Source organism: Lepus europaeus, chromosome 2, assembly GCF_033115175.1.
Source record: "Lepus europaeus isolate LE1 chromosome 2, mLepTim1.pri, whole genome shotgun sequence".
Lineage (NCBI taxonomy): Eukaryota > Metazoa > Chordata > Mammalia > Lagomorpha > Leporidae > Lepus > Lepus europaeus.
The window spans coordinates 16,596,911-16,618,616 of NC_084828.1; the positions used below are offsets into that span (position 1 = coordinate 16,596,911).

Sequence of the window (21,706 nt, forward strand, 5' to 3'; positions counted from 1 at the left end):
TGAGAACTATAATAGTCAGAAATCAGGACAGGACTTGATCTTAAAAGGATAATTACTGATAGCACTAGCTGAAAAGCACCAAAAGAATCATTCCAGTGAATTTTCCTCTGCTCAGAAGAAGAGCTGACCATTGTGGGGTGGATGTTTGGGATAGGGATACGGGCTGAGCGTTCCTCCAGAAAGGGTAGCATTTGTGTAGGCGCAAAGCAAGAAACAGACACATTAGGCCAAAAATGTGGTAATACCCTGGGAAAAGTTAGTCTAGCTGAAGACAAGCAATGAGATAGAAGTGCTACAAGGGGCTAGTGCTGAGGTGCAGCAGGTTAATCCTCCGCCTACAGTGCCGGCATCCCATATGGGCACCAGTTGGAGTCCTGGTGGCTCCACTGCCGATCCATCTCTCTACTACGGCCTGGGAAAGCAGTAGAAGATGGTCCAAGTCCTTGGGCCCCTGAACCCACGTGGGAGACCCAGAAGAAGCTCCTGACTCCTGGCTTCTGACTCCTGGCTTCGGATCCAGCACAACTCCAGCCATTGTGGCCATCTGGGGAGTGAACCAGCAGATGGAAGACCTCTCTCTCTCTTTCTTTCTCTCTCTCTCTCTCTCTTTCTCTCTCTCTGCCTCTGCTTCTCTGTAACTCTGCCTTTCAAATAAATCTTTAAAAAAAAAAAAACTACTTAAAAAAAAAAAAAAAGAAGTGCTACAGAACTCCAAGTCACACCACGGAGAATCTTGAAATCCAGGCCAAAGACTTGGCTATAATTTTTTAGCAACAAGAATTGGTAGGGAATTGGCAGGGAAAGCAGTTATAATATTGCATCAATCAAGATTTGAAGTAATAGGCTGCAAACCCAAATGGTAGGTGTAGGAATGGAGAAAATGGAGTAAAAAAAAGTGAAACATAATATAAAAATTTACCATTGTCCCACATCTAGTTAATTATTTAGAGAGAAAATTCAAATAGGTTTGGAGAGGAAATAAAATGAATTCTTCAGAAATAAACATGAGCTAATTAGGTCCACTTCTTTGTTGCTCTCAAATGTTATAAGACATGCCTCCACTGGTCTGCTAGCCACCATATTTCTAGAAATTAACTGTGCCCTTTCTTGTTTTAATGTCATGATGGCACCCACAATCAACATTGCTCTTAGCACAAGCAGCCAGGACAGGTTTCAAAAACCGGTAGGAGTCACTTTCATGTCATTATCTATATTTTCTTAAAATGCAACATACAAAAATACAAACTTGCCAAAACATATAATTTAGTAGGTGAGTCTTGCCTTGCCAAGAAAAAAATGCCACACATGGAGAGTTAATTTCCATAACAAAGTTCTCTAGTACTTTCAATCTAGAGAGTTTACAAATAATTACCTTGGGTTTTTTTTTTCTACTATACCACAACTGTCCCCCCACCCCTACTGCCCCCCCACACACACATGAAGAGGAAGACACACTTACAGGCTAATGATCATACAAGTCCTCCTTTGAGTTCAACTTCAATACCAGTCCCATTATGAAGAATCTTCTTTAATTCTTTTATAAAACACTTTTTAAGGACTCAGCCAGTGTATAAATGTACAATTTGAATCCAAGCAACTTATCAAAACTTTTAGACCAAAGATAAAGTCTTAGATATATACAAGGGGAAAAATGTGTTTCTTATCTCCTATTAAACATCTTTCAATACTCTATAACCAAAGTCCAAGTATAATTTTATGCTTGAAGTATATAGTAAGGCAAGGAAGACAGAAATGGTTGTAATGTGTTCAAGTCTTACAGAAAGTTCGGAAGTCTGACCCCAAAACCCATACTGCCTACTACCATGTTAGACACTCTGATGATCATTCTGTGGAGTCTCAAAAAATCCAAAAATTTGGTAAGTTTTTTTTTTTCTAAAGAGCTACTTCATTTTATTTGAAAATCAAGCAATAGATACATGTCATATGTCACTCCAGCAAGAGGAAGAAGAAACAGAAAGTTAGAGAGTCACAATAGGTTTGGATTGTTCTTCACACATTCAGTAATAATTTATTCAGCCTCCAGGTGCCATGTACTACACAAGGCTTTAGAATCTAATGGTGAGCAATACTCATCGATCTGTGCTTTAATGGCATTCACCACTTAATAGGAGATGCAAATATGAACCAAAAGATTTCCCTAATAAATGTGTCAGTACAAATTGGCCAGTGCTATGAAGAAAAGAAATTGAATCTCATGCTTTGAAAGTATAAAAGAGGAGCCAGCACTGTGGTGCATAGATTAATGCCCTGGCCTGAAGCACCAGCATCCCATATGGGCGTCGGTTCGAGTCCCGGCTGCTCCACTTCTGATCCAGCTCTCTGCTATGGCCTGGGAAAGCAGTACAAGATGGCCCAAGTCCTTGGGTCCCTTTACCTACGTGGGAGACCCAGAGGAAACTCCTGGATCCTGGCTTCGGATCGGCACAGCTCCGGCCATTGCGGCCAATTGGGGAGTGAACCAGCGGATGAAGACCTCTGTCTCTTTCTCTCTCTGTCTCTACCTCTATCTGCCTCTCTTCTCTCTGCATTACTCTGACTTCCAAATAAACAAATAAATCTTTAATTAAAAAAAAGAAAGTATAAAAGAATTTGGAGTCATTGCAGTAAATATTGGCTGAATCAAATACAAGGAAAAGAGAAGACTCTGAAACAAAAACTTATGAGTAAATAAAATTAGAGTGCCTTAATTAATAGAATTGTATTAATTCCCTACAGCAGAATGGTCACAGAAACTATCAAAATAAAAACCTACTTGGACTATAAAGCACAGTTAGCCAACTAATACATTTATATTATTCCAAAGAGCTATCCCAATGGCTTCCTTATTTGATGTTTGAACCTCATGGTTTATGTATTAATTAAAATCTACCCCATGCCAAAGTGCTCTGGGGCCTCTGAGCACATTCACAAAGAACACAGTGTGACTATAGGTGGTATTTTGTCAATTACAATTTCCTGAACTAAAAATAAATATAAATTTTGAATAGAAAGTACTTTTACTGTTCCTCTTGCTACTCCATAAAGTAGCAAGTACTATTTGGATCTAGCAAGTACTATTTGGATCATTGCTACTCTCTCCTCCCTCCAACCCTGTGCTCAGCCTATCCCCTCTTTCCCACTCCTAATCTTTGCCCAATAGACAGTGCAGAAGTGAGAGCACTCCAGGGGAAGTACTTACTTCCTTTCTTCAAGCAGGGCAATTTCTCTTTTGACCTCATGGTATTCTTCTGCTATTTGGCAGTGCTGTTTGAACACCTGCATGGATTCCGCGGAGTCATGACAAGGTGGCAGAGGCTTCAGGAACAAGAAGGAGAAATTAGTACATTTCTTTGTGTCAGAAGAAATTGCCAATCATTTTTGCTCTGTGAGTGTTCCTCACAGGGAGGATTTTTTTTTTTTTTTTTTTTTTTTTTGCCTGAGAACAGCGTTGTCAATCAACATTAGACTGAGTTCATCTGATTCTATTTGACCGCAAAGAGAAAGGTGCACTGATAATCACCACATTCATCTCCCAGTGTCACTCATGGGCATTATGGGACTGAGCCTGAGACCCGAAATCCATTATATGTCAGTTACCTGCCACGTGCAGGAGTAAAAATGAGTCTGCAAATGATTCTCTAATTCTCCCCAGAAATCTTAAACTCTGCTTTAGAGAAAGGCTGTGGTGAGGAGATATTTCAGTTGTCTGTGTAAATTACCCTTTGTTTTCTGTTCCTGTAACCCAGAGGCATAATATTTTGTAGATTGGAGTAGCCCTAAAGGAAAGGCTATGTTCTTCTCCTTCTCCTTCTCCTTCTCCTTCTCCTTCTCCTTCTCCTTCTCCTTCTCCTTCTCCTTCTCCTTCTTCTTTTTTTTACAGATTTATTTCCTTATTTGAAAAGCATAGTGACCGAGAGAGAAAACGAAAACAGAGCTCGTCTATCTACTGGTTCGCTCCACGAATGGCTACGACACCTGCAGCAGAAGCCAGGAACTCCATCTGGGTCTCCAATGTAGGTGGCAGGGGCCCAAGTACTTGGGCCATCCTCTGCTGCTTTACCAAGTGCATTAGGGAGGAGCTGGACTGGAAGTGGAGCAGTGTGGACTTGAACTGGTACTCTGAGATGGGATGCTGGAATCACAAAGCAGCCAATTAACCTGCCGCACCATAACACCAGCCCCAAGAAAGGCCATCTCCTGAAGCATGGAGCCTGAAGAATGATGCTAGGCTGGAAATAATGCTTGCAAGTATTGACCCCAAATAAAACCATGCTTAAAATAGGTAGGCTGAACAGAGACTGGATTCATGTCTCTCCTTTTCTCCCATCCACATGGAAAACAAAGACTGACCTGGCGAACCTTCCTGATCATAACCCGGTCAACAGCCTACTTCTAAAAATTATTATTAAAAATAAGAATGGGAACAATAGAGGGAAGAGGAAGAGGAATGGGAGGGTGGGTATGGTGGGAAGAATCACCATGTTTGTAAAGTTGTAATTATGAAATGTCTGAAGTTTGCATCCCTTAAATAAAAGGCTTCCAGGGAGAAAATTAAAAAATAAAAAATTATTTTTAAAGAAATAATTTTTCCTAAATTTATTCTAATTTCTGCTTTACCAACATGTGATTAAAAGTTCAATTTTTAGGCAGTTAATTATCTTTTAAAGAGTTGTTTAAATCACATTTGTCAATTATTTGTATAAAAAACATGTAAAATCTAAGAAATGAACAAATTCCCAAATAGGGTCTTCAGTCCAATTCTTTCGTTCCAGTTATCTGTATATGTAAATTGCGTACCTAAATAAGTCATATTCTCACTCATTCTATCTTAGTAAATTGAGAACTAATGATTTTCTTACTAGCTGCTCCTCTTTATTATTTCAGGACACACTTATCCTTGGGTGTCATACTTAGTGATTCTACACAGAATGCAATTCAATAAAGTTCATGATCTGATTGATAAATAAATCCTTTTGTGTAGAGATATTCTGAAGGAAATAGAATTCTAAATAGATTTAGATCAAATTTACCTTTGTGTGGATTTGTTGTCTTCTGATTCATGGAAAATCTAGGAATAATTGTACTATGTAGTATCTTTTCTGACTGCCCATGAACACTGTCATAGTATAAACTAAGCCTATTGGGATCATTATCCTTTTCTATGTAGAAATAAGTTGAAAAGCAGTACACAAAAGTACTACACTCCCATACACCCCATGAGATGAAGCTGTTGCCAAAGGAATTCAGAACTCCTGGCTCCTTCAGTCTGTGTCCCAGAAAGTGCCACCCACTCATCAATTTTCACCTACTACATTGGCAAATTACCAGGCTTAACAAGAAGGGGAATGGAAGCAATGCACTCTGGACATAATACCCAATGTATTAAATCATCTCTGTCCTGTTAAAGGATGTGACTCCTGGAAGGCTCTAAAACTATGCATCCTATCCTGTCCCAATAAATACCATATAGCCTCAGTTCAAATAAGATTTTAGCACATAACTTGTGGGTATCTGAACCACAAAATCAGCCTGGTTTCCTATGTGACAGACAAGAGATCCCAGAACTCTGGTAAGGGATTTTCACATTTGAGAGAACATAGAGAAAAGCAGTCATGTAAAGGGAGAAATGACCTTTGCTTCAGTAGTTAAATAAAAGACTGAAAATTATACCCATTAGTTTCTGAAGAAAGAAATCCCTTTTTGTGTCAATTGTTAAATAAACAACAGGAGTCACTGTGCACTTGCTCCTTATGTAGGACCTCTGTACTTAATGAGTTGTACTATGAGAATTAACAATAAAATTTGTCTTCAAACAGTACTTTATACTTTGTGTGTCTGTGTGGGTGCAAACTGTTGAAATCTTTACTTAGTATAGAGTTGATCTTCTGTATATAAAGATAATTAAAAATGAATCTTAATGAAGAATGGGATGGGAGAGGGAGTAGGAGGTGGGACGGGAGTGGAGGTGGGAGGGTGGGTCTGGGGGGAAGAACAGCTATAATCCAAAAGTTGTACCTATGAAATTTATATTTATTAAATAAAAGCTTTCTATAAAAAAACTCTCTTTTTTCCCTTAGCTTGTCACCTTGCAATGTTTATGTGAGGAATTGTTTCATTTGTTCTTTTTTTGTTGGTACTCCTAATTGTGGGAAAATTGAAGATATTATTATATTTTGATAGTATGATCATGTTGCTAGGGATACATGAGGATAGCTAGTATTTTGGGATATTTTCAGTAGTCTTATATACTCTTAGCAGGATGATTGTGGTGATCATCCATAACATTTTCAAGATTTTTCACAGTAAAGAAGGATCAGTTGAAGAAAGAACAAGACAGGTGTCAGTGTTTGGCCTCACCGTTAAGTCACTGGTTAGGATGCCCACATCACACACATCAGGGTGCTGGGGTTCAATACTTGGCCCTGACTCATAACTCCAGACTCCTGCTAATTCATACCCTGAAAGACAGAAGTTGATGATTCAGGTAGTTGCAAACCTGCTACCCATGTTGGAGCTCTGATTGAGTTCCCAGCTTTGGGGCTTTGGCCTGCCCCAGCTCCAGCCCCTGAGGGCCTGTGGGAGGTGAACCAGCAGATGGGAGCTCTTTTTCTATCGCTATGCCTCTCAATTAAATATTTTTTTAAATGAAAATACAAAAAATACTTGGGTACAGTGTTTCCAGGAGTAAAAAGATGCCAGAGTTGTTTCAGTCTCCAGTCCCTGCAAGTTTTCCTCCTGCCCAACCTGACATGAAACTCAGCACCACTTGTAGTTCTCCCAATTTGCATGAAAACATGAAAGAGCAACATAGATTTCCCTTTTTTAAAGTAAGGATGGAAGTTATATTGCACAACCCACTATAACATTGTAAAATTATCTCACCAGTTGCCAGAGGCCAGAGAGGAATGGGGAGTTGCTGTTTAATGGGTATAGAGTTTCAGTTTTGCAAGATGATAAAGTTCTAGAGATTGTTGCACAACAACTACGCAACTGTACACTTAGGAATGGTTAAGATGGTAAGTTTTATCTTGTATTCCTCTTACCACAATAAAAAAAAAGTTAATTCAAATAACAATAATTTCATTAGGCCTTTCTGTAGCCATAGTCTATCTTTCAAGCACCACTATTAAAGGATCCCTATCTAAGGATCACTCCATTTTTACCCAACATTTCTCTCCCAAATTTCTCACCAAATTTCTCATATCTTTATGATCCTAAGCCATTTGTTGCAAATTCCAATTGTCACTGGACAAACCAATAAGATTCACTTATAACTTACAATCAACTCATAATCAACAGGCTCCTTGAATCTTTGGATACAGGCATCCTAACCAGCAACTTAACTGCTAGGCTAAATATGCACTCCTGCCTTGTTCTTTTCTAATTGGTACCTATTTATTATGAGAAATCTTGAAAATATTATGGGTGAGTTGCAAAATCATCCTAAGAGCATGCCTTAGACAATCATTGACATCAGACACTTACCTTAGTTCAGAAAATTGATAAAAGAATTTGCTTGAATATATATATGTTTCTCAGCACAATAAGAATTCCAGTGAATGAAAGTTTTGAGTACACCTACTATAAAAAGTGGAACTATAGAATTGTATGCATTACTCTATGTAGAATATTTTCATTGTTTTATGATATAACATGTGCATGGGTATTATAAGGTCCTCACTGAGGGTGATTCTCTCTTACCTTCTTCAACCTTTCAAAATAAGACAGTAGATGACCATCAGCATTCATTGAATAAAAGTTTCTGCCTGAGGAATTGGATTCCTAAAACTTAACCACAAGAATCAGGTTTCCAAAGGCCCAGGGTTGTGGCGTAGTGGGTAAAGCCGCTTCCTGCAGTGCCAGCATCCCATATGGGTGTCAGTTCAGGTCCCAGCTGCTCCTCTTCCAATCCAGCTCTCTGCTATGGCCCAGGATTGCAGTGGAAGATGGCCCAAGTCTTTGGGCCCCTACACCCTCATGGGAGAACTGGAAGAAGCTCCTGGCTCCTGGCTTCGGATCGGCCCAGCTCCTTCTGTAGTGGCCATTTGGGGAGTGAACCAGCAGATGGAAGAGCTCTCTCTCTCTCTCTCTCTCTCTCTTTGCCTCTGCCTCTCTGTAACTCTGCCTTTCAAATAAATAAATCTTTTTTTAAAATCATGTTTCTGTTTTACAAATGGAAGTATCAGTAGGCTTAAATTATGTGACATCTAAAACACTGTTACTCATGAACTAATTTGCCATACATGGGTTTGAGAGACTATAACACACGCTGATGATTAAACCACCACTTGGGACACCAGCATCCCATATCAGAACAGAGGCTTCAGTCCCAGCTGCTCTGTTTCTGAACCAGCTCCTTTCTAATGAGTCTGGGAAGGCAGTAGAAGATAGCTCAAGTTGCCTATGCAGGAGACCTGGCCCACATGCTTCAGCCTGGCCCAGCCCTGGCCCTTGTGGCCATTTGGGAAGTGAACCAGCAGATAGAAGATCTCTTTCTCGCTCACTCACTCTCTCTTTCTCTCTCTCTCTCTCTCTCTTTTAAGATTTATTTCTTTGAGAGGCAGAGTTATAGGCAGAGGGAGGGAGAGACCAAGAGAAAGGTCTTCCATCCACTGGTTCACTCCCTGAATGTCTGCAAAGGCCAGAGCTAGGCTGATTTGAAGCCAGGGGCTAGGAGCCTCCTCTAGGTCCCACATGGATGCAGGAGCCAAAGCAATCGGGACATCCTCTGCTGCTTTCCCAGGCCTTTAGCAGAGAGCTGGATTGGAAGAGGAGCAGCCAGGACATAAACTGGAGCCAACATGGGATACTAGCACTGCAGGCGGGTGCTTAACCTACTATGCCACAGGGCTCACCCCCCTCTCTTTATCTTATGCATGCTCTCTCTCTCTCTCTCTCTCTCTCTTTCTCTCTGTTACTCTTTCAAATAAATAAAATGTTTTTTTTTAAAAGAAACACTAAAAATGCTTAAAAGAATGCCTACCTGCAATGACTGGATAAAAAAATCTATTGACTTTGTTTAATAAAAGTATCCTATTTCAATTTGCATTGCTTGATTTTGACTGTTGTCAGATTTCTGTTGTTATAATTCCATGTAGGGAATGAGTTATCAATAATAAACTCTTTTTGTCAATAGCTAATTTCTTTTGATATCAAGAGATGATTTCCTTGCAAGTTTCATCCACAATCACACTACATTGTCCAACACTTTGAAAATATTTATGCTACACTCCTGCTTTAAAGAAGAAATATTGCATTCCAAATAAAAGAAAACCAAAGATAGTTGATTCAAATTATGAAAAGGTAAAAATATCCTTAATGTCCATAGATACTTCAAAAAGTTTGTGGAGAAGATGAATTACGAAAAAAACTATGCATGGATTTCAAAATTTTTTGCACGAAAATAAATTTATCTTTGAATTCCATTTTTCCATGAACTTTTTGAAGCACTCTCAACCTACAGCTCAATTCTTGTGTGAGCACTGAAAATTTCAGACCTACTCAATGCAAGGGTGTCTAGTCTACCATACAACAACTTTGAAGCACATTTTTTTCAAGCTGACTAGTGTTTGGATGAGGTCAGAACCCAGGAGGGAGCCCTTCCTCCTCACCCCCTTTCCTCCATTCCTCCTCCTCCCACTGTGCCTGGCGATGGAGTTTGCAGAGGCTTTAAATTACAGGGCAGTGCAAAGAAGCTGCTACTATCTCTGGTATCCACCCCAATCGTCGGGACAGATTTAACAAGATGAAGTAAGAGAGAAACCGCAAGGTCCCGTTCCAAGAATGCAGGCTTGAACCACACCATACCATCCAGGCTCTTGCGGGAGCCATCCGTTCATAGCAAGCTCCTCCCAAAGTGGATTCCATCCCCTGGAAAGGGCCCCGTGGGAAAGGCCCCAGCCAAGCATCCCTCAGCAAGGGGCAAAGCCGGATTAAGTGTTTCCGTTTTCTACTTGGTTTCTTCAAATACTACCAGCCTCATCTACTGCAAAAATGTAAGACTTTAACTTTCCTATCCCAGCTTCCCACACAGAAGATATATTAGGAAACTAAACATGCTGCTGAGCAGACCTCAGATTTATTCCTTGATGTTCAATGTTACCTGCTTTGGAGGAAAAGCATGTGAGTGTTTCAAATTTATGTTGTATTTTAATGCCTCAATATCCACAGACATGTGAAACCTAAGAAGAAAAACTGGCCAGGCTAATTCTGATATTTAAAAACTCTATTATCTTAGAATGGTAAAAATTTCTAAGCTATTTTTTAATCTGTCAAATTCATAATACCACATTATGATCTAAGTAAGCCCTAATAATCATACTGTGTAACTTATGCACTATATTACATTAGGCTAAGTCATTTCTCTTTGACATTAATGATACAAGAATACGTCAAAATGTTCATGAAAAATGCGCATTATGAAAAAACTCCATGGACTCAAAAATCTTTCCTGCCAAAATAAACTTACCTTTTTAAATTCCATTTTTCATAACTTTTATATTACTCTTGTATAAAAGAGTGAGATAACCCAAGCATCCCCAATTTTTCCAATAAGGATTACCATGGTAACCGCTGAGCTTCTCAAATAAATAAACAAATAAAAGTACTAGTGTAATACTCCACGGTAGCTATATATGTTTTCTGAATGGTCTCAAGCAGCCAGAAAGCAATAAGATACTTTTCAACACATCTATGAGAGAGAAAATGTGAGCCATTTCCAGTGCCTTCTGTGAGACTACTGCCTGATTGCATTTCCATCCAGTTGGGTGTTAAAGACTATTGTGGTAGAAAGCTGGACTGTTGAGACTCCTTCATTTTCTGCCATTATCATGTCTCAGAGATCAACGGGTATGTTGATGCAAGATCTAAAAGCAATTTCTGGAGAAGTTGCTCAGATAACCAGATATTGCAGTACACAACTGAAGCGACGAAATTGTTTATTTGTGGAGGTGACATCAGTTTCTGGACTTACCGGACTCTGTCTGAGAAAAGGCAAGTTCAGTGTGTACCACACAGACACCTGTCACTGTCAGATTATATGGGAGGACTTTAAGAGAAATTGAAGCTTTTGCTCAATTTGGCTTAAAACATCACACTATTTTCCAGGTACATCGGCTTGATGAAAAGAAGGGATGCTTCTTTTATTTCATCTTACATATGTAAAGATAAATTACTTACTTGTTCTTAAATATTTCATTTAATCAGTAGTTTCACTAGGGGAGGGAATTTATATCAATTGAGTAATTATTTTGCTAAGGACTGTGCTAGATCTACTCAGTGCCATATTTAATTCCTACAGTAACAATGAGACAGATACAGTTATCATCACTTTGCAGCTGAGAAAAATGAGAGTTAGAGACAGCAAATAGCATGCCAGAAATCATAAAATTGTAGATGTGGAACCAAATCTAGACTAATCTAATGCCAATGCCCATGGTTCCATCACTGTAATTCCAACTAGGACATAAATTACATCTGCTTGGCCGGCACCGTGGCTCAACAGGCTAATCCTCCGCCTTGCGGTGCTGGCACACCGGGTTCTAGTCCCGGTTGGGGCGCCAGATTCTATCCCGGTTGCCCCTCTTCCAGGCCAGCTCTCTGCTATGGCCCGGGAAGGCAGTGGAGGATGGCCCAAGTCCTTGGGCCCTGCACCCGCATGGGAGACCAGGAGAGGCACCTGGCTCCAAGCTTCGGATCAGCGCAATGCGCTGGCCGCAGCGGCCATTGGAGGATGAACCAACGGCAAAAAGGAAGACCTTTCTCTCTGTTTCTCTCTCTCTCCACTCTGCCTGTCAAAAAATAAAAAAAAAAATTACATCTGCTTGTCATTATGTTCTATACCTGATTATAAAAACATGTTCCCTATCCCAACACAGTAAAACCACATTGGGGCCAGCATTGTGGCATAGCAGGTAAAGCCACTGCCTGCAGTGCCAGCATCCCTTATGGGCAGAGGTTTGAGTCCCGGCTGCTTCACTTCTGATCCAGCTCTCTACTATGGCCTGGGAATGCAGTAGAAGATGGCCCAAGTCCCTGGGCCCCTGCAGCTGCGTGGGAGACCCGGAAGAAGCTCTTGACTCCTGGCTTCAGATTGGCATAGCTCCAGCCATTGCAGCTGTCTGGAGAGTCAACCAGTGAATGGAAGACTGACCTCTCTCTCTCTCTCTCTCTCTCTCTCTCTTTCTCTCTCCCTGCCTCTCTGTAACTCTGCCTTTCAAATAAATAAATACATCTTAAAAAAAAAAAGATCACATTATAGCATAGATTTCGATCATGTATAGCAAACCACAGTTCCTAAAACCTAAGAATATGGTTAAGCTATAAGACAGGCTTAGTATTGACCCAAACCCTGGGACCTTTAAGGGATTCTATCATCCTTCAGGAGGTAGGGGGAAATGGAAAGGGAGAAGAGAGAGAGGAAGAGGGGAAAGTGGAGGGGGAGAGGGAGAAGGAGAGAGAGAGAGGGAAGGAGGGAGAGTGGGAAACAGAATGTCGTTACCTCTTAATCAAATAGAAGTAAATTGAAACCTAAAGAAAAGTAATGATTTTTCATGTTCATGGAAGTAGACATAGAATGGGACCTCCTTTACTCTACCTGCATGGTCTAACCTATCTGTACCCAAATACTTTCCCTGAAGACTATGGAGAACTTAGAAGCCCAATCCCAAGAAAAGAATCTGAACAAAATAGAATCAACCTTCCACCTGCCCCTGGGCTGAGTTCCAAGGCCCACAAATGAACATCATGAAGGGATGTTCAATTTATCACCTACCTTACCCTGAAGTCTCTTGCCCAGCATTTTTCACTAATAGAGACATCAAGAGAAATGTTTGTCACTGCTATTCTTGCATGAGGCTTTTTTAGGCTTCCATGAAAATAGAAGCACCATGAATTACATGCTCAAACATGTCCACATTCTTGGCAAAGCAACAGAAAAATCTTGGGGGTCACATTGGTGATAGAGTATCTAACAAATAGATATTTTATGACTGTATTTTAAAAAGTACCAAAGAATGTGTAATAGATATGACAAGTTCAGAACATGTTTTACAGGCTATTCAGTATTACATTATGGCAACCTTGCAAACCAGAAACAAACAAAAATCTCTCCCTATCAAATTAATTCAAGTGGCCCATAAATTCACAGCAAAGAGGGAGGTAGTAAATCTATTTGGACCCAAATTTAACCTCAACTTTCTCATCTGTACAGTGGAAATATAATAATTAGCTTACAAAATTATTTCAATGATCAAAAGAGATCATATGTAGGGAAACATTTCTTGCCTAACAGGCCCTCAATATGAGTTGTTGGGATTTAAATCCAAGGGTTTGCAGAGAGTGGGGCTGTCTATAATCACCTAGCATCATCTATTTCTCACTAGGCAAGATTTTAAGGCTCTGCTGGAGGTAATCAAGAATCAGTTCATTCTCAAGAAAATAGTGACAACCAGAAGGCACTTCATGTGCCTTTATAACCTAATTTTTATTCATCCACAGTGGATTATGAGAATCGGCAGCATTGCAAGAGTCATTACTATGTGATGAAAGCACATGAGACTAGCTATAAAGAAGGTCTGCTCCATGTAACGGATTGTTCCTTTGGTATATAAAGCAATTTTATTGCATTCAACATGGAGATTTCCTGCTGCGGAGTGGCTTAAATATATATGCTTATGCTAAGCATGGAAACAAGACTCTACTTTGAAATGGCATTTTCTGTGGTAAATTTCCCCCTCTTTCAATCCTTGCTGACTCGCTTTTTAGTTACTCATGCCCTGCTATGTACAATAAAGGTAACAGGCAATAGTTCTAGATAGAGGCAACCTTAACCAAATATCTCGACAACTGGTAAATGTTTGTAGCAAACTCAATCATATCCTTCACCCATCAACAAGCTCTTATTGAAATGCTTTTAGTTGTAATTCTGGAGATATTCTCTCTGTTTGTGGAGAGATAAAGCAATACTGTATTTTACAGGGGAAAAAATTAAACATCTGAGCCAAATACCACCCTGTAAACTGCATAACTCATTAAAGATCAATAAAGATGAAATAGTCTCATTGGAGTAAAATAATTAAATAGACTTAATTTCTAATGTATGTCAAGTGGAGTTAAAGCTATAAAATTTAAATAGACCTAGCAGTGCTTTAACAGAAATATTATCTGGATAATTGCCAGGGGCGCTATGAATCTTGAGGAGAATGATCCACAAAGCAGGGAAGACCTTTAAAGTTCCCAAAGGGAAACATTTTTTTTCTGGTATAAAAAAGCAGAATTAATGATTTATCATTTGATGAGGGAACAGGAACCTGAATATGGTTTTACTGTTTCATTTTCAATACATGCTTACTCCTTATTTCCATCTAATTTCTATAATAACATGGCTTTGAGGTAACAGTAAGATAAAGGGGAAAATGTATGATCAGAGGAAAAACAGTTATACTTTATAATCCAAACTACACCACCAATAGCCCATAGAAAACATTCTATGAAGACAGAACCTAAGCAAAGAACATTGTGTGTTGCATGACCCATTAGAAGGAAAAGCAGAGAGCAGCTGAATGGTTCTCCAATCTGAAAAGAAGAGTTATTGGTAGGAGGAGGAAAGAGGAGAAGAAGTCTGGTTAGATGTCAGGAACCAGCAGAGCAAGGTTGAAGACCCTGCAAGGTAGGCAGAGGAGAGAAGATGACTGATAGTTGGAGAAGCTTTAAGGGTCGACAGGGCTGCCTTTGACAGCTAGGTGGCGATCAGTATTATTAACCTCTCCGAGTAATCTTCAGTAACACCTGCATAACTGGTACTTCTCTGTGAAGCCAGCTTCCTGTTGGAGGGATGCTGCCCAGGGCTGCTGTAGAGTGAGGGCAAGGCTCCTACAACAAGCAAGGGCACACGCGAGTGATGCCAGGTTGGCTTTTAGAGGCCATCCCAGTAGCGGGGCATCAGTTCCTCCAAACTGACCTGGTTGCTTCCAGGTTTTTAGCTCCGTATTGTGGGCACTGAGATAAGAACAGAAGCAAGTGAAAGGGAACACCATCTCAGGTTGCACAAGGGATTGTTCTTGGCCCCTCCTCCTTCTGCCAAGGACTGACTAGGAATAAGAGTCCTACACTCAAAGGACACCACCAGGCACACCCACAAATGGGAAAAACTACTAGGTATGAAGTACGAATGGAAGAGCCCTAATCCAAAATCTAAACTGCTCTGAAATCTGAAACTTTTTTCATCACCAATAGGATGCTGCAAAGGGAAAATTCCACACCTGACCTTTAGGAACAGGCTGCAGTCATACTGCGGGCAGACTAAAAATATTGCCTAAAATTACCTTCAGGTCATGTGTATAAGGTGTACATGAAACATAAATGACTTTCGTGTTTAGACTTGAATCCCACCACCAAGATATGTCTATGTATATAAAAATATCCCAAAATTTGGGGGAAAATACACAATCTGAAACACTTCTGGCTCTAAGCATTTTGAATAAAGGATACTCAACTCATACTAAGGAATTTCAGAACTTGCTGGGAACTGGATGTTGCAGACTCATCCTAAATACTTTCAAAATCATTATTTAGGGAAAGAAAGTAGTAACAAAGAAAAACATCCATATATAGGATTAGACTTGTCTATTAGACTTGTCTAAATGTGCCTGCAAAGTGAAGTGCTCAAGCAAATGGGGAACTCAGGGCCAACATCCAGCTATTTTAAGCAAAAGCTCTTATAAAAAGCTATATTTACCTTAAATCACCGTAAATAATCTAAATAAAATTAAAATATCTTAAATTAGCACCTTTCAAATAATTCTGGTACATTTAGTGGGATATCTTTCGATAAATCATCCAAAACTATGTACACAAAATACATTTCTCATGGGTAAACCAGACAATTTTCAGAAAGTTAACCATATTTATATTTCATTAAAAGTTGTCAGAGAAGTGGAGAAGGGACAGAGGATAGAGGACTGGAGATTATCCAAAGCTTTGTTCAACATGAAACATTTTCTCTGCAGAGTTTATCACTAAATCACTAACCCAAAATAGAGCCAAAGTTTCAATGCTCGAGACATCCACAGCAAAGGAGAGCAGGGGCCATTCCTAATCCCAGGTTCCAGACTTTCTTACAAATAAAGCTAGGACAAGCCTTTGGCCTAGGGGTTAAGATGCTGGTTAGAACTCCTGCATATATCTCTTGAAGCACCTGGGTTGGATTCCCAGCTCCAGCTCCTGACTCCAGCTTCCCACCAATACCAATACTATTTGGTACTGCCCACCCATGTTGGAGACCCAGATTGAGTTCCCAGCTCCAAACTTGGGCTTCCGTCCAGTTCTGGATTTTGTAGGCATTTGGGGAGTGAATTGAAGAATGAGAGCTCTCTCTGTCTCTCTGTGTGTGTCTCTAAGTGTGTGTGTGTATGTGTGTGTGTCCATCTCCCTGTCTCTCAATTAATTAAATTTTTAAAAATATAGGAAGTAGTTTATACTATGAGGAGCTTCAAAAAGTTCATGGAAATGGAATAAAAAGATGAGTTTTCTTTAGTGCAAATAATTTTGAAATCCATGCATGGTTTATTTCATAACACACAGTTTCCATGAACTCTTTGAAGACCCCTTGAATACGCTCTTGATGTTCTTGTGTCATAGCTAAACAACCTGGGGTACTCCACAAAGGCTTCAGCCTCACTTTGGAATTGTAGAGCAGTAAACCTGATGACTTAAACCCCCTACTCTGTCTCCAAATCAGTCTTTCCCAGTTAGACCAGCTCACTATACTTTGTGACACTGAGGAGGAAAGAATAGAGTTTATGGAAAAATTCTTACCTGTAGTTGTTGTTCTAATTCTGGAAAGACCAGAGGAATGGAGTCTTCAGGAGGTGTATCATCTAAACACAAACATAAAATGATTCTTCGTGATGGAGCCCTTTCTCTCATAAGAGTCCCCACTCCAGGAAACCTCCTTGGACACACATAGGCAGACCATCAGTATGAATTGCTCAGTTATGGGAGAAGACAGAATGTAGACAATTTTCCTCCCTTTCTGTACACACAAAAGTATGGAGAGCTCAGTAAGTCTGACCAAAAATTTGTAATCAAAATTCTCAAATGTCCAGCCTGGTAGCTCTCCAATTAAGAAGGATGGCTTGTCTTTAATACTCTCACATTAGCCAAAAACAAAAATATGATACGCAGGAAAATTCTTTAACAAGGTGCTAATGAGGCAGCCTGAACCTCAGAGGGAGAGACGAACCTGTTAGTGAAAAACAGAAGCATTAGTTCTGTGAATGGCTCCAAGTGTCGCAAGCTGTGATGGTTTTACCCTCTGCTCTTACCACAAACCACCACTCACAGGCAGTTTACCAGGAACTCACTCTGGGTTCCAAGGGCTAACAGGCAGCAGCCTAACCAGGACATTTCTTCCCAAGCTCCAGACAGCACTCCCAACCTAAAGCAGAATCCCCAGCTTTGTGGAGGGAGTGACTGAGTCCCAGAGCCCTGACATCCTCATCCCCAGCTACTGAAAAGGTCTCCTGAGCCAGTCCTTCAGTGGCTAATGGGAAGTCAGCAGCTGTTGTTGGATCAAAAGATGCAGTTCTCAGGAGCACCAAAGAAACCTGGCAGAAATTTGGCCTGAAATCTCCAGATCATCCCCAAACCCCTCCAAGGACGTCCTGCTGCTCCCAGACAGTCTCTTCAGGAGCAGAGCCTCCTCCCCCTCCAGGCAGAGTCTGGCTTAGAGGGATCAATTGCCATTGCCAATCCCTATGCCAGTACCCAGGATGATGGGAATAAGACAGAACACAAACTAAAAGGAGAATTTTTTAAAAAATCAAAGCTATTTTCAATTATAATAAAGCTAGGAAAGATAATGGTTTTTATATTTGCACCATCATAGTCAAATTTATTGATAAAACTGATCAATGTCCATTTTGAACAAGAAAAAGCAATCCAGGCCACACCTGGTGCAGAAATAACCACACTGGTCCTTCAATATCCGTGGTGAATTGGTTCCAGGAGTCCCGCAGGTACCAAGATCCATAGATGCTCAAGTTGATTCTGTAAAATGATGTTGTGTTGCATACAACATATGCACATCTTCCATACACTTTGAATCATTTCTAGATTCTGTATAAAACTCAGTACAATGTAAGTGCTATTTAAAAAGTAGCTATACTCTATTGTTTAGGAAATAATGACAAGAAAAAACAAGTCCACACACTCAACACTGTTACATTTTTCCCCCAAAATATTTTCAGTCTGCCACTGGTTGAATCCTCAGGTATAAAACCTACAGACACACAGAGGACTGACTATCTTCTCTATTAATGGAGAGCACCATCCAGAAGAAAATGTAGTACCCAACACACTTCTGGACTCTCAGAGGTTGTGTTTCTTTGAAAGCACCAAGGATAATCATCAGAAAGATTCAAAGAAGGATGGTTTTAACCTCAGCCAGACACCTCATGGATCACATCAACTAATAGCCTTTGTTATAAGCTAGCCAAGTGTAGTATAATAACATTGCTACTTAAAAGTATCTTAAAATAATGCAATGCATCAGCAAATATGAATCCATTTTGTATGTGCACCTGTGCCAGATAATGGATGTCCAGGGTTCACTAATACTTTCTAACTTTAGCTTCACAGAGCAATTAGAAACTGAATTTTTTTTCCCAAGACCTTTCCTGCAGGCAGGAAGAGAATCTTGAGAGTATAAGGAGATGCAACCCCAGGACCTGCGAATGTTCTCTTCCTGCAAAGACTAGAAGTCACAAATTCTGCCAACTACTATAGATTTTTTTAATTGATTGTATTATATTAAGAATTGGATAAAGGCAGAAATATGCACTTGTGGATACCAACTCTTTAGAGGTAGGCTTCACTATAAAATTTATACTTTGTAAAACTGATTTGGGGCCTAGGTGCACTTATGTTTGCTTCAGTATAATTTCAGTCACCTAGACATCATGATTATTTTAGCTTGTTAGGTCAAAGCCAGAAAAAGTTGGCACAGGTGATGGGAACATATTTTACTTGGGCATCCCAAACTTAATAATCAAGTGCCCTCACAAGAGCAGGTACTTGTTAGGAGGAAAGTCCTATCCTGTCAAGGGTGAGAACACACAGGGCAGCCTAGAATTCTGGAAGACAGCCAGGAGTGGAATGCAAAGCTTCCTGAGACTTTATCCACTTTGCCTCTCTGAAGTCACACGCCTTCCTGCTTAATTATAAAAAAGAAGAAAAGGTTCTCCATTTGTTTTAATATAGTAATGCAAATAGCAAATACCTACATTTATTGAAATATCACACTGTATTCTATAAATATGTATAATTATTAAGTGTCAATGAAAAATGTTTTTAGTATATAAGGAGATAGAAATGCTAACTAACCTGATTTGATCTCTATGCATTAAATACATACATTGAATTATCACTATGTCTTCTAAATGTATACAATTAATATAACCAGTTTTTAAAAATCAAATAGTTGGCATGACCTAGCATTGATGATTTCCTTATGGAAAATACAACATTATTAATAGTCACACCAGGTCAAAACACATGTCTGTGACCATAGTGATAATTTTGCATATGCATGAAGTATTAGACTCCCTGAGTTGAAGTAAGAGTCTCATTGATTGGCATGAAAATAAACATATAATGGATGTTTCGGAGAGATCACCAAAATGAAAGAAAGACTTTTGTTCAAGAATGGATCAAGTTGGATTAGCCCAAGCAGGAAACAGCAGCGGAAACAAGAAAACCAAAGACAGATGTAAGGAGACTACCAAGCCTGGAAGCCAGTCCTCTGCTTCACTTCCCGATGCCATCTGGTGTAGCTGGCATCCCTGCCGGTCAGAAATTTCAGGCTTGCAAAGCTGCTTACAAAGCTGCCCCAAGTTGATGTGTGGTGTGTTTACTCTTAAATAGTGGCTGCCTTCTTTGACTGGTTTTAAAAATAGGCAAATATTCTAAAAGCAGAATGATGAATCACAGGATTGGGCCAAAAGGGAAGAAGGAAAATGACTCAGGCAGACTAGTAGCACAGCTGTTCCACAAACACTTGGCCGAATCGTTGTAAAACATTTTGACAGTGATACTGGACCAGAGTTCCTGAGAGCAGTTAAGTTTGCCTTGACAATTCCAAAAGCATAAAGTATATTGTACAGTAGCTACACAAGAGACCCCCTTGCCAATTTAGCTCTTTTTTTTAAACAAAAAAAGGAAAAGTGTTGTTAGCTATGTTTATAATCATACAAAATCATAGTGCAAGGATACTTTAATTAAAATTTATTTAAATTCTATTTATTGAATGGTTATTATGTTCAGTGGAAGGACTTTGACTCTATGCTACATTGGCAACACACTTTATATTTTTAGTGCATTAAGGAAGTAATCTGAAAGCTTCCTTTTTTGAAATGGCACTGTGGACCATTAATGAACCGAACAAAATGTATCCTAAGGAATTTTTTCAAGGATGAAATACAAAGAAAATACCTAAACAGATGTTCAGTGCCTGTTTGACAAATTCAATGTCACCAAGATGGTGGTCTTTAAGATAGAACGGGGCCATCAAAGTAGGAGGTACCTTTCTCTGAAGGGAGGAGAGAACTTCCACTTTGACTATGACCCTGTCGGAATAAGGTCAAAGTCGGAGAACCCTAAAGGCTTCCATAGCCTCGGCAACTCATGAGTAGAGCCTAGGGAGATTTCTGACGCCATAAACAAGAGTGTTAAATTGTTAAATCAACATCAAGAGTCACTGTGTACTTACGTCCCATGTGGAATCTGTCCTTAATAGGTTGTCGAAGGTGAAGTAATGCTATAACTAGTACTGAAACAGTATTTTTACACTTTGTGTTTCTGTGTGGGTGCAAACTGATGCAATCTTTACTTAGTATATACTGAATCGATCTCCTGTATATAAAGATAATTGAAAATGAAAAAAAAAAAAAACTTGGTGTTAAATTGGAAATTACATAGAAAATTAATCAATTTTTTAAAAAAATATCATGTAGGATCTCTGTCCTTAATGTGCTGTACACTGTGATTTAATGCTATAACTAGTACTCCAACAGTATTTTTCACTTTGTGTTGCTATGTGGGGGCAAACTGTTGAAATCTTTGCTTAATATATACTGAACTGATCTTCTGTATATAAAGAGAATTGAAAATGAATCTTGATGTGAATGGAAGGGGAGAGGGAGCGGGAAAGGGGAGGGTTGTGGGTGGGAGGGAAGTTATGGGTGGGGGGAAGCCATTGTAATCCACTTTGGAAATTTATATTCATTAAATAAAAGCTTTAAAAAAAAAAGATAGAGCTTTCTTACTGGAATCCTAACTGTTGTGACACACCACAGAAATTTTGTGATGGGCTCACCTGAGCATCTATTTGAGCAGCTGTTAGGTTGCTTTCATGGTTATTCTGCTTGCAGATTTCCTTAAACTGTCTTCTCTTTCTCTATGAACTGGATAAATGGGACACACTGGATCTATAAGCCAAATCCTCACTGTTATTCAGCAATGCACTATGCAGTCAAGGAGTGCTGGATCTAAAAGGAGCTAACAGCTGATTGAGGTTCCTAGGAGTAAAGTTAAGCATATGAGCTCCGAGAAGAGAAAGAAGGCACCAAATCTGAAGATCAGAGGCCACATGAGCATCTCCCAGCCCAGCACTATTTCCACCATGCCACTTTGCTTTACTTCAGTTTCT

General features: G+C 39.7%; 1 protein-coding gene across 4 annotated transcripts in view; it reads right to left on the reverse strand.

The window, feature by feature from the left end:
• The window catches only part of MAP3K7CL (MAP3K7 C-terminal like), a 133,256-nt gene that overhangs the window by 14,156 nt on the left and 97,394 nt on the right, over positions 1–21,706 (reverse strand). For all 4 annotated transcript variants that reach the window (XM_062175766.1, XM_062175757.1, XM_062175780.1 and 1 more), the window contains 2 exons: positions 16,816–16,877; positions 3,200–3,315 (listed from right to left, as the gene is read on the reverse strand). In XM_062175766.1, coding sequence (XP_062031750.1) covers positions 3,200–3,315; positions 16,816–16,877 — 178 coding nt within the window. The remainder of the gene's footprint in view (positions 1–3,199; positions 3,316–16,815; positions 16,878–21,706) is intronic.